This window comes from Spizellomyces punctatus, assembly GCF_000182565.1.
Source record: "Spizellomyces punctatus DAOM BR117 chromosome Unknown supercont1.3, whole genome shotgun sequence".
NCBI classification, from domain to species: Eukaryota; Fungi; Chytridiomycota; class Chytridiomycetes; order Spizellomycetales; family Spizellomycetaceae; genus Spizellomyces; species Spizellomyces punctatus.
In genome coordinates this window covers 1,667,998-1,679,997 of record NW_015971539.1, presented here as the reverse complement: position 1 = coordinate 1,679,997, position 12,000 = coordinate 1,667,998, and the positions used below count along the sequence as shown (strand labels likewise).

General features: G+C 48.4%; 6 protein-coding genes across 6 annotated transcripts; 2 read left to right on the top strand and 4 right to left on the bottom strand.

Annotated features, from left to right (window-relative positions):
• Positions 1–855: 855 nt before the first annotated feature.
• Positions 856–4,521, bottom strand: SPPG_02333 (tetratricopeptide repeat-containing protein EMW1). The gene is made up of 12 exons (XM_016750624.1): positions 4,271–4,521; positions 4,023–4,213; positions 3,822–3,962; positions 3,658–3,760; positions 3,554–3,593; positions 3,420–3,492; positions 3,051–3,358; positions 2,929–2,995; positions 2,749–2,862; positions 2,590–2,685; positions 1,142–2,287; positions 856–1,080 (listed from the first exon to the last, which is right to left on the bottom strand). Exons 1-12 carry the CDS (start codon positions 4,476–4,478, stop codon positions 1,003–1,005), a joined length of 2,565 nt encoding a protein of 854 aa, XP_016611321.1. The 5' UTR covers positions 4,479–4,521; the 3' UTR covers positions 856–1,002.
• A 101-nt stretch (positions 4,522–4,622) lies between these two features.
• SPPG_02332 (uncharacterized protein) lies at positions 4,623–5,568 on the bottom strand. Its single transcript, XM_016750623.1, has 5 exons — positions 5,323–5,568; positions 5,200–5,265; positions 5,032–5,123; positions 4,877–4,951; positions 4,623–4,804 (listed from the first exon to the last, which is right to left on the bottom strand). The coding sequence occupies exons 1-5, from the start codon at positions 5,528–5,530 to the stop codon at positions 4,742–4,744; spliced, it is 504 nt and encodes a 167-aa protein (XP_016611320.1). The 5' UTR covers positions 5,531–5,568; the 3' UTR covers positions 4,623–4,741.
• A 95-nt stretch (positions 5,569–5,663) lies between these two features.
• Positions 5,664–6,812, top strand: SPPG_02331 (uncharacterized protein). Its single transcript, XM_016750622.1, has 4 exons — positions 5,664–6,051; positions 6,112–6,318; positions 6,380–6,486; positions 6,562–6,812. Exons 1-4 carry the CDS (start codon positions 5,721–5,723, stop codon positions 6,571–6,573), a joined length of 657 nt encoding a protein of 218 aa, XP_016611319.1. The 5' UTR covers positions 5,664–5,720; the 3' UTR covers positions 6,574–6,812.
• SPPG_02330 (uncharacterized protein) lies at positions 6,508–7,451 on the bottom strand. Its single transcript, XM_016750621.1, has 5 exons — positions 7,196–7,451; positions 7,045–7,126; positions 6,939–6,979; positions 6,843–6,867; positions 6,508–6,775 (listed from the first exon to the last, which is right to left on the bottom strand). The coding sequence occupies exons 1-5, from the start codon at positions 7,397–7,399 to the stop codon at positions 6,735–6,737; spliced, it is 393 nt and encodes a 130-aa protein (XP_016611318.1). The 5' UTR covers positions 7,400–7,451; the 3' UTR covers positions 6,508–6,734.
• A 117-nt stretch (positions 7,452–7,568) lies between these two features.
• On the top strand, positions 7,569–9,385 carry SPPG_02329 (uncharacterized protein). The gene is made up of 7 exons (XM_016750620.1): positions 7,569–7,831; positions 7,895–7,941; positions 8,011–8,081; positions 8,147–8,215; positions 8,281–8,657; positions 8,712–8,954; positions 9,017–9,385. The coding sequence occupies exons 1-7, from the start codon at positions 7,598–7,600 to the stop codon at positions 9,161–9,163; spliced, it is 1,188 nt and encodes a 395-aa protein (XP_016611317.1). The 5' UTR covers positions 7,569–7,597; the 3' UTR covers positions 9,164–9,385.
• SPPG_02328 (uncharacterized protein) lies at positions 9,221–11,939 on the bottom strand. The gene is made up of 5 exons (XM_016750619.1): positions 11,896–11,939; positions 11,712–11,821; positions 11,043–11,648; positions 9,499–10,977; positions 9,221–9,432 (listed from the first exon to the last, which is right to left on the bottom strand). The coding sequence occupies exons 2-5, from the start codon at positions 11,808–11,810 to the stop codon at positions 9,388–9,390; spliced, it is 2,229 nt and encodes a 742-aa protein (XP_016611316.1). The 5' UTR covers positions 11,811–11,821; positions 11,896–11,939; the 3' UTR covers positions 9,221–9,387.
• Between the last annotated feature and the right edge of the window lie 61 nt (positions 11,940–12,000).

The window sequence follows — 12,000 nt, the reverse complement described above, 5'->3', positions numbered from 1 at the left end:
GACCGCAGTCGCAAAGCACAAAGACGACATGGTCCATTTGCCTTGATGAAAAGCAACCATTGCATTGGTAACGCTTTCGGCAATAGGATCAACATGCTGCTCCTGAGTGGCCTTTCGTCGCGCCTCACGCCGCTTTGCACGCTCCAGTCTACGTATCTGATGTCTTTCTTCCTCTTTCTGCCGAAGGTACTCTTCTTGCTCATCGGAATTCTCCTCTACCTCTTGGCTGAGCTGCTTCTGGGCTTTTTTCAAGGAGCGTTCAGCAGAGAGGGCTGTCATATATTCCGTCTCTTCGGACTTGGTTAGCACGGATTTTGGCATAGTCCAGAGGGAACTGGCCTCATCTCCGGAAGCGTCACCAGATTCACTATCGTCGACAAGACTTGGAGGACCGTCTGAGAATTCATCTTCGCCATCGTCATATTCATCCTGATCTGTGAGATCGGGCATATCCTGCAAATCAGGCTCAGATCCGGACATGATCGTTTCACGAAGCGGATCCCCATCAGTTTCCCAGTCCGTCTCTGGAACAGACATGTCACCTTCATCGGAGGACATTCTGCTTGCAGCTGCAAACCGCAATTGCCCTGTCCATGGAGGTTAATCGCAGATCAAATCCGTGTGAATGCTCATAATAGGCTTACTGTGTGCACCACGAACCTATCCAATTGATAAGCCGGTCAAAGGTGACAAGAACTTGACACCCAATTTAGATGGTGCTAAAAATGAAATCAAGAATGGTTTCCCAATACCTTCAAAGATGAGCGGAGTGTGAGCGGGTGCACGTCTTGTTATGAGGTTGAACGGGTAGAGCTGCAAGTTGCTGAACACGTCGCGATCGAGGGCTTACGTAAGTGCTAATTATCGTGCCCAGCCACAAGATGGAAGGACCGTCATATTTATGCTGTATTAAATACATGAAAGGCGACAGAATTGCCACATCTATTATACATTGAAAAGCCTTTTCCTTCTTTAATGAATGCAATGCAAACTGTATCAACCTCACGCCCGTGCTAGTTCGGTAATCTCTTGTAGTTTACCCTTCAGTTCATCATGCTGCGGATGATCTTCAAATGTGCTCTAATTGCAGGTCTCAGCACCAGTATTGCATGCAAATATGTTGAGCCATATCAGCGCTCACCTTTGTTCGCCCAATCAATGTCCTCAATACCATTCTCGCCTGATAGGCCCAATCCTTGCAGACCATTTCTTCCTGCCGCGCCTCTTCGCCCTTACCAGGGTCATCCTCTGTAGCTCCCATTCGAACAGCCTCCATACGTGGTCCATCCGTAACGTATGCATCTACCAACTCTAGTGCTTTTGCGACCGTCATCTTGAAGACATATTCATCATCGGCCATTTGTGGGTGATGTAATAGACATCGATAGGCCTTCAACCGGTAATCAAGAGCACGACGGTACAATCCTCGGGAGGCAGCAAATTTGGCTACGCAGCTAAAAACTGCTGGGTTCGTGGCAACCTTTGATGTTATAGAATTCAACAGCCGATTGAGTTTGCTTGACAGTCGGGAAGCTGGTTGACCTTTGGCGTCTGCGATATCATTCACCACTGCATTCACCAGAATGTCCAAGACCTCGACGTCAACTACGTTCTCTTTTTCGCCTGCCTTATCCCACCTCGTATCCAGCACTCGCTCCATGGCGTGAATAGCTTCCTGGAATTCCCCGAGATCGATAGAGGTGTACAAATAGTTTTCCCAAATCTTCGAATTGTCAAAATGCTGCTTGATAGCTTCGCGAAGAGCTCGCCAAGCCTCTCGCTTCTTCTTTTGTCGAACGTAGACAGACGCCAAGTTTGTCCATGCTTCACCGTTTTCGTGATCAAGTGATGTCACACGGCTGAACGCCCTAACCGCTTGGTCCCAATCTTCCGCCCGCATAGCAGCACAACCCATCACAAACCACGAGTTTTCAAATAATGAGTTGATTGCGAGTGCACGGTGGTAGCATTCGATTGACTTGACCCATTCACTCCGCTTGAAGTAATAAGCTCCAAGTGATCGCATGGCACGAGCATATCTTCCATCTGATAGTTTCCAAGCCATTTCATAGTACGATGGATCTTGCTTCAAATCGCCCAGTATACAATGGAGCTTGGGTGATCTTGGTGTTATTTTTAGTCGTTCCTGAACAAGAGCCTCGGCCTTCTTGTCCTGCTCCAACATTTGATAGCAGGATATAACATCTTCCCATAGCTCCAAGCGTTCAAAGATCTCTAAAGCTGTACGGGTGACACCAAGGGAAACAAAGCGCTCGGCAAGCTCCCGCTGCAAATACGGAAGAAGGCTTCATTAGTATTCCGTCGTGCGCAGTCAATATCTTACGTCGCCAGCCAGTAACATGTGCTCCTAATCGGAAGCAAAGGCGAAAGCCTTGAGGTGCAATGACATCAACATCATTGTGGCCTTCTCTCACACAGTGAACGTGAAGTTTCATCATAGCAACTCCTTTATGAAGTAGAACCCTCGCGCCCCCCTGACAACAACATCGAATGAATGCATCGCATCATCCAATACGCTAGGATTTCACACATAGTGCACCGCCTCTCCTCTTGAGGAGCGTTGCTTACCTCCATTTCCCACTTCGCGGGAAGCATTATTGAAAAGATGTGCAGCATACGATCAGATACGGACGACTCTTCCAGAGGGAACTGGTCGACAAGTGCCTATATGATGTGTCAGCCAGTGAATATTCTGAGCCCTCAGCGTTTCGTTCAACTGCCGCGTACCTGCAGCTGTAATGCCGCTCGTTCCACAGTGCGGGATTTGTTGCTCTCCAGGCGAGACCTCAAAAGTAACCCCATCGTGTGAACCATCCAGTTGTTAGCGTTTTCCAATACGCGCTAGGACAACCACAGCAAATTCATTAGAGAAAGAGTCTTGCACTGACGCCACGTGCAGACACTCACCCGCACATACGGCAACATCTCTTCTGTTGTCAGACCATGGGCAGGATTCGTGTTTTTGACATTTAAACTGCCAAAATTGATAAGTTCGAGTCGTACATCCTGACCGTCGAGCTTTCGCTTACCAGAACGCAAGAAGAATACATTGATCAATCACCTTCAGGTTGCCCTGCGTTGCGGCACTCTGACCCTCTTGACTGGCATCCTGGGTAAATTCAATAGTCTCCAATAATGTATCATCGTTCAGCGCCAACGTCTTGGGTTGGCACTGAGTTCCATGTTCCTTGTCATTGGTTTCTTCCACATCTTGGGCACTTTCCGCCATTACCACGAGTTGGGAGACGTCAAACTCTTGAAACTTTGTACGCTTCCCAAGGGCACCAGTCAAGGTCCACTTGAACCTGCTAGCTGCTTGCGCAGCCTCAAGGTACGGCTGAAAGTTGATTCGAGTAAGCATCGACGCAGGACTGGTGCAATCAATCTTAAATACCAACCACCGACTTGCTATCCTGTTTATACCAATGATGGACCAGGCCAAGTTCAAGATTGTACCTAGTACGCAGTTCCCTATCCCAAGAGAGGATGAGTATGCGGCCAAAGGCACCATAAATCATAACAGGAAGCATACCGGCCATTGGTATCATCTTCTGATGGAATGTCTGCGGCCACTATGGAAAGACAGGAATTAGGAACGATAGCAAAAAGAGACCGTAGGAGAAAGCATTGAAAAACCTTGCTCTAAGGATGCGAGGATATCGTCGCACAAAGTCGCCGCTGGGTTTTCCAAGAGCTTCTGCTGAGTGAATAGAGTACGCGCCCGCCACCAGGATGTACTCTAGGTATAACAGTACAACGATGAGAGAGGGCGCTCAGAGCCTACTATCATTGATGCATACTTTCAGATCCGACAGTAGGCTAGCGCCATCTACCAGAATGACTTTGGCATAGACCAAAAACAAGGGTCGTGGAGTCAATGAGTAAACCTCCTCGCCATCCTCAACTAAATTCTCCAATGCCTTCTTCCGTAAGTCTTCAGACTAACACAGCTGTCAGCAACATACATATAGACTTAATGTCGCATTTTCCGTAATACTTACATATTTGTGTACAGCTTCGGGGAGAATGTCCACTGGTTCCATGTTCAGACGTGGACCAGTCCATCCACTTTGAAGAAAAGCATACAAACAAGCCACTCCTACACAGAGTACTTCAAATTGTCGTTCGAATTGACCTCCTTCTGTGTCCGCCAGGTAGGTCTTCAACCGAGAGAGTATAAAAGGGGTTGCATCTACCAAGATGTTAGATACCTGACCACATGCATATCAGTCCTATACGTCCGACCTACCAAAGCTTTCTGTTATACACCGTATATCATCAGAACCAATGTCGACGTTACTTCCGAACACCTCGACGGCGGCCTGGGACTGTAAAGCCTTGTGATAATGGCCATGAATGATGAGATCCACGAGGGAACTTTGTGGTGTGTGTGTCGCTTCTGTTGGTAGCCGGCCCAATATTAGCGACCATTCGAGGCTTTCTAGTGATCTCGTCATTTTGTAAATTGAGCCAAAAATGACTGCTGGCCTACTCTTCAACAGATCTGGGTTTGGTCATGACTAAAGGACGCGCCTCGACAAAAAAAATTCAGATTACAAACAAAACAAAGTGCGGATTGCAATGAACGCTGGACGATAGCATACAAGGTCAATAAGCAATGTTGAGAATGATAAATTACAAGAATAAGAAGGATAGTAACAAGTAGAATGGAGAAAAGAAAGATGTACAGGATTATAGTCGGTGATTGATAATTGCGTTTCTATTGCTTGCGGAGCTGGCGCAATTGCTTCTTTTTCATCCGCTTCAGCTTCGCTGCAGATACCTATTCAGACGAAAAGAGCGTATTTAGTATCGGGGTAGTCTGTTTGTGCAATCTCAGTGTGTTTACACGTACTTGCTGGACTACTTCAGCACGCTTTTCATTTTCCTCTTTTCGCTTCTGTCGCTCCTTTTCCTCCTCCCTCTTTTTCTGAACAAAAGACAAGAGTAAGGTGATAGGCTGTTAGATGATATAGGACTCTTAAGAATCTGTACATGACAAGAACGTACTTGTTTTGCGGCAATCTTTTGGTCTTTCAATTCTTTTTCGATTGTCTTTACAATCTCGCGTTTCTTTCTATCTTCCTGTTGCTTTACCCAGCCTAATAGAGGTGTCAGTCCAAGCTTTGACGGAATTTGAATGCAGGTCGACGCCTGACAGGACAACACAATACTTGCCTGGTCGGAGCATTTTTGGCCTCATGGCAGAATGCCGCTTTGTTTGCGTTACTTTCCATGCGCGGCCTGAACAATATCATAAGTGGCGGTCCAAAAGACATGCCCTTGCTTGTGATATCCTACCCGAAACAGGTTTCCCTCGAACAGTCTCTATCGCCGCCTTTGTCTTCTTCTCTCCTCCAGTTGGTAAATCCTTCTGTGTTTCCCCCGCATTTTCGGCAGCTTGCACCTCTGTACCCATAGCGTTCTGACTTGTGTTCACTTGCTCGTTATGCAAGGACTGTACAGACGTCAATCCTCCTGGTGAAGTCGTTGCTGCCACAGGTCCCATGTTTCTTTGCGGGACCGAGCTGGTTTGCAGCTTCCAACTTCAACTTTTCAATCAGAATGATTTGTTTGCATTGGAATGCACTTGGTTAATAATGGTTTGTCCAACGATCTCGCCTGTTTCAAAGGCCGTTGCACGTCAACCAGCGTTCAACATCTTTCACCGACCTCTTCCTACGCACCCACAGGACGCGATGTACTTTTCACGGTGGACAGCGGCATCGCTAGTGTGCATTGCTGTGCTATTCAGCTCCTTGTCCAACGCGCTCAAATTTGACCTCCAAGCGGCGCATTCGCCTGGGACAAAGCGTTGTGTGATTCAGTACATTGGAGACAACAAACTAGTCGTAGGCAATGTCGTGGTTGGTGATGGAGAGCATCAACGAGTAGATATTGAAGTATTCGATAAACCACACGATAACAAGTACTGGAACAAAAGGGGAGCGTCTGGCGAGCAGAAGTTTGCCTTCACAACACACGACGACGCAGCTGTGTACTTCTGCTTCACCAATACTCTGGAATCAGGTGGGTGTGGCAGAACACTTTCTTGCAGATTAGGTGACAGACTAACGAAGGCCATTCTAGGGCAACATCCTGGGCCTGACACAAAGCTATTCATAAGCTTTCATGTGGACACTGGTGCGGAGGCCATGGATCTATCCGAAGAGATCCGACAAAAGAAACTGCTTCCTGTCGAAGTGGAACTTCGAAGGCTGGAAGCGGTGGTGACGGAAATCACTGGGCAAATGGAGGTTTTGAAAGAGAGGGAAATGCTGATGCGCGATGTCAATGGTACGGGCGTCATCCGCTATCTATATCCGTGTATTGAGCTAAATCCCGCTTCCTCATAAAGAATCCACAAACTCGAGGGTAAAGTGGTTCAACATTCTCGCTATGGGTGTTGTCATCTCTTCTGGCGTCTGGCAGGTCATGTACCTGAGGAGGTTCTTCCAAGCAAAGGTACGTGCAACCAAGATCGCGTCAGCTTCTCATCCTCCCTCGGGATAAATTTAACGGTTTTGCATATTTTGATAGAAACTCATTTGATATCGAAATGAGGATGACGGTGTATTTTGAGGGATATAAACTTACTAAGAGCAATGCGCCGTGCACACATACGCCTGCCGCAAACCCTCATATTGTTTTGAGTGTGAAGACTGTTCTAAAGATCTAACACCTTTATTGACGATTGATAATACTTGGACACGCTAGTGATGATGCTTCTGCTGAAATCGAAGACCACAGTAGCCTAGCATATCCCGGAAAACTATGAGCGGAATGCAAATATGCCAATCTGTATCAGTTTTTGCACCCACCGCAAGCTTGAGGTTCATCCTTGTCCTAAGATATGGCGATGGTTGCTGATGAGTATGATAGGACGTGGTCTAAAAACAGCACAACTGTTCACATACCAAGTTCAACCAAACTTGTGGGTGTCCCAAAGCGCCGCCACCTAAAATGTGCGTGCGAACTTCAGCCAAGAATTCTCGTGCCCTCCTATTCTAAGGATTTTATTACCTCCATTACAAGCGACACGACGGGCCTCCACAAACGTAACGGGCACTTTGTCAATCAGCTCTTGCGCGGATAGCGGATTTGGCTAAACGCATATCTTAGCCTTAACCTCTAGCTCCTTACAGCCTACCGAAATATCTCTCTGTTAACAAACCTGAAGGGAAAAATCGGTCTGTTCGAATCGCGGTCCGGTCATAGCGACACTCTTCTTTTGCTGGTGAGCACTCCAGACATCGGCCCGGTTGGCCGCTTGGGGAACCACCTGTTTTTGGGTGGCGAGGAGACGTCGTGAGCAAGTTGCAGAGACGGACGATGCTGTCGCAGCGCGACGTCCGTGCGCAAGTGTCCGTGCAAGCATTTCGGATTGTGGGGATTGTCGTCGTTCAGAAGGCAGGTGAAACCCGTTAAGCAAGCAAGCGATTTGGCTGGGGGACTGTGAATGGAGAATCAAATGGTTCCAATGCATAACCATTGCTGTGCCATCGCCTGCCAGCGTAACAAACCAGCTGAAGATCCAAGTTTGGGCCTTCGATCTACCAACGACATTCACTTTACAATGACGGGACGGCGAAGACCTGCAACTCGCTCTTCGAAGACCCCTTCATCCACAGCGGACAATGGCGCCCCTGAAAGTTCTGATGTATCCCCGACATCTGAAGCAGATACACAGCGACAGCCTGGAACGTTGGAGATTGTACTTCCCAGTACAACAACAGGACGACTGGGTTCATTGAGAGCTCCACGCGAGCTATCTGTTCCTATTGCTGGAGGGGCAAATCCTACGCCAAGGGTATTTTAAGAATGCTGGGGGCCTCCTATAGCTAGCGGCTAACATCCATGACATTTCCTGCAGCCAAAGTTCGCACCAACTGTTCCAGCCAGAAGAAAGAAGGCAGATCCGTACGTCAGCCCTTCCTTTTATCGCAAGATAAACCTCAATATGCCTTACTGATAGACACATCCTATTAGTACTCCAGAGCAACCTCAAAGAGATGAAAGATCTCACCGCCAACCTGGGAGCGACACTCGGAAACCACGAGGTCGGTATCAGATTACTGAGAGCAATACTAGTTCCCGCACTCATCATACTTATCAATATACATAGGACAATCACGGCGACAAGAGCTAACCTTGACAGCGTCGGGTCCTTTTGCCTTTGGTCCTGCTCAACGAGGTAAACTCAGTTGCCGCGGGCTAATCCTTGGTATCCTGTCATGGACTGATGATTACTGTATCCAGGGGTAATTGCAACCCCCGGTCGAGCCTCCGCAGCTGAAGCAAATCTCAACAAGGTGGAATATGCTCATCAACGGAGTGAGCGCAAAGATGAAGCAGAGGACGACGGATCATTTGATCCAGATGATGTGTGGGCCCCTGTTACGATGGGTGGGCCGAAACATGTAAAGATGGAAAGACTGAAGCGGGAACGACAGCGAGTACGGGATGCAAGACGACGGCCCTCCGTATCGGTCAAGATAGAGGAGGGCACGGACAACCAAATGATACCGCCACCAGCACCGGTTGACGTTGATGTGAGCGCAGATATAGATGTGGATGCGATGGATGTTGAAGAAAAACCCAAAATGGGACCTCCTGCGGAATTCGTCCAACCCGAGGTATCTATTCCTTTTTGCTTCATTTTGATGGCTTTTGCTTATAGATACTATTAGGAAAATCAAATGCTGTTCTTTCAATTCCCCTCAATTCTCCCGAAATTCGACGCTTTGGGCGTAGAAGTGGTCGAAGCACAGGTCTCCACAGACTCACGGCCTGTGCACGTAAAGGCAGACCCAAAGATAAAAACCGATCCAGATGCGGCGCAAAAGTCAGTTGGTCCCGATGGTAGAGTGGGCAAACTGGTGCTATATCGATCGGGCAAGATGAAGCTAAAAATGGGCAATATCATGTTTGACGTGAGTATCGCTTCGCGATCTATTGTTGAGAACTGGAGCTCATTAGACTTGCATATGCACAGGTTACGCCAGGGCCTGAGACGAGCTTCTTGCAAAACGTGGTCGCGGTTGACGCGGAGAAACCGGCTTGTTATATCCTTGGCGATGTATCGAAGAGATTTGTTTGCTCGCCAGATATTGAGTCGCTACTGCTGGACAGAGTACCATAGCTGCTAATTGTAGTGGGAGTCATGGCATTTGACTTGTATGCGGGATGCGGCACATAGTGTATAGAGCATTAGAGTTGCATAATCTTATTCATATGACGGGGGAGTGTGCTCTCGAGTCGGTATAACCTTTCAAAATGGCCTATGAGATATCAAGCGATATTATCCAATGCCAATTTACTCTATCGAAAATACAAAGAAACTCTTGTCTACACCGATAACCGACCTCACACAGCCCCCAAACTCATTAGACTCAAATGAGTTTCCACAACCTGTCAACAAAAATGTTTTCCTTAGCATGGCAACACCATAGCAGCAATACGTATTTAGATGCCTACCTCCAAAGCCTGCTTCAGTTCCAGGTACCTCCTTGCGCTTTTCAACCAGTCCTTTGCCAGCGCTCGAGGCCACCCCTTCAGCTGGTTCAGCTCCCGAGCAGCAGTATCCACATCACCCTCCCTCAAAAAGAATTCTGTTCGTGCCAAAACCGATTCGACGTCGTCCCCAGGAACAAGGCCCTTCTTTCTGAAAGTCACATAACTCAGAGCAGATGAAATTGCGTAGGAAACTGGCCCACCGTGAGGTGGAATGAATTGAGCCTTCCGAACAGAGTCTCTGACCCTTTCAAAACTGTGTTCCAAGTCAAACACGGTGGGGACTCCTTCCCGAATTACTTCCGCCGGGATGGCTTGGACGACGGTTTCCACAACAGGGAAGCCCTCCCCGAGTTGCTTCAGTACAGCCACTTCCTTTGCCAGCGATGCCTGATAGGGCTGCTCAAGGACATCATTTACAGCCTTAAGTGCTGACCATAGGCGGTGCAGTCTATGGCTCCGGTCCAGCAACTCGCCTGCATCGATGCTGATCCGCTCCAGGTATTTTAACTTCAATGCCAGATGATCCAATCGAGCCAAACGTCCACCCCGTTCTTCATCAACTCTGGTCTTCACTTCCTTGGCCCAATGCTTTTCCAGTTCCTCCGCTTGCTTTCTCAAATTTTCGTCCAGGGCCGCCTGAAATTCCTTAGCCTGTTTGGAAAGCTTCTCAGCCAGCTCGGCATTGTGCTCAGATATCAATCGCTCGCGGTCCTCCTTGAGGACCTTGCTAAACCTGTCCTCGTACTCTCTGCTTTGATCTCCTAGAGCCTTCTGAGCAGCCTCAACATGATTCTTCAAAGTTTTCCCGAACTTGGCAGCCTGTTCCTGAAGTGCTGTTTGAATCAAATTTGCCTCTTCCGTCTCCAAGGCATTGAGGTAGTTCGTGAGAGCAACAAGCTCACTGCGAGCTTTCTCAAGTTTGACTCTTCCCTCCTCACTGGTGGACCCAATGAGAGTACCAAGTGTGACTGCCAGACTCGTGATTGAGTGGGCTAGGCTTCGCGCAATCGGACGATCGGGGGCAGTTTGGAACGCCGCCTCGATATTTTTGAAGGAGACTTCCAATGCATCACCAGCCACCGACTTTCCAACCGGCTCGTTAGTCGCGGGCTTCTCAGTGGCAGGTACAATAGCGGGACCTTCTCCCGTAACAACCACTACCCCCGCCTTAGCAGGTGCATCGTCCTCAATAACTATAGCAGTACGTACAGCGGGTTCAACAACAACCTGTTTTGGTTCCTCCGTCACTACGACATCAACCTCGAGCGCTGCTGGTTCCTGTTCACTCTTCGGTTTAGGAGAAAGCTTGACCTCGGGTTCGGAAGGGACAGTTTCAGGAGACTTCAATTTCACCGCTGATTTAGCTGGCGGAGCGGGGGTTGCAATGGGGGAAGGTGGAGGGGACGGGGGCTTTGAGTCCACAACAACGGGCTTTGGAGGCTAAGAAATGTTATCAACTCTGTGCGCGGACAATGAACCGGACAGCAAGTAGACGCAATAAATACCTTTGGTTTCGGTGGCTCCCCTGTGATCATGCTCTTCACGCTTTCATATGTGTCCTCCACACTATTCACCGTGTTATGGTAAGTTTGTTCTACACTGGCCGCAAAACCGCGTACCGAAGCTTCCGCCTGTTTGACCTTGTCGTGGGCACTTTCATATGTCGCCACGGCATCATTTTTTATGCTATTCACAAAAGCCGTTACGTTCTCAATCTTCTTTTGAGCGGCATCCTGGGTTTCATGAACTTTTTCTACAGCAGTCTGATAACCTTTGGTCGCACCGTCCTTGAGTCCAGAGATAGTTTCCACAGTCTTCTCGTATTTCTCCGCTACAGTACCACGAACGTTTTCTGCCGTTTTCTTCACCTCCTCTACGCTCGTTCCTTTAACAGTTTCAGCGGCAGAGGAGACAGTTTGAAGCGCTCCTTCCCCTCCAGGAACATTGTCTACCCAAATCTTCCGGAAAGCTGGGTCGTGAAGTGCATAGTATGCTGCACCCGTATATCCTGCACCTGCAACCAGCAAGAAAGCAAGTGTGTATTTAAAAACGGGGGTCGAAGACGATGTGGATGAGGAAGTGCCAGAGGCGAAAGTGCGTATGGGAAGGGCCTGGTTACCAAACGCTGAGTGAATATACATCCTTTCCATCTGTTTGTGTGGAGAGTTGCTTACCGGACAGGGAAGGCATGAACGATTTGTTACCCGATTCAGACCGTTCCGTGTTGATGAAAATCGCTGCTTGCCAGCAGCAGCACAGTGTGTTCTCCACATGATGCTAGGTCCTAAATCACGGCAGAGAACAGGACGGATGAGCACTCACCGCGATACAATAAAACTAGGGAAACATTGTACGAACCAGCGAATCGCCGTGCTGCGTCCAACTGGCAAGATGAGCTCGCCTCCAAACAAGTCCTTGACAACTGCAACTTTTCCTGGATGCGTCACATCACGCCGGTTCGAA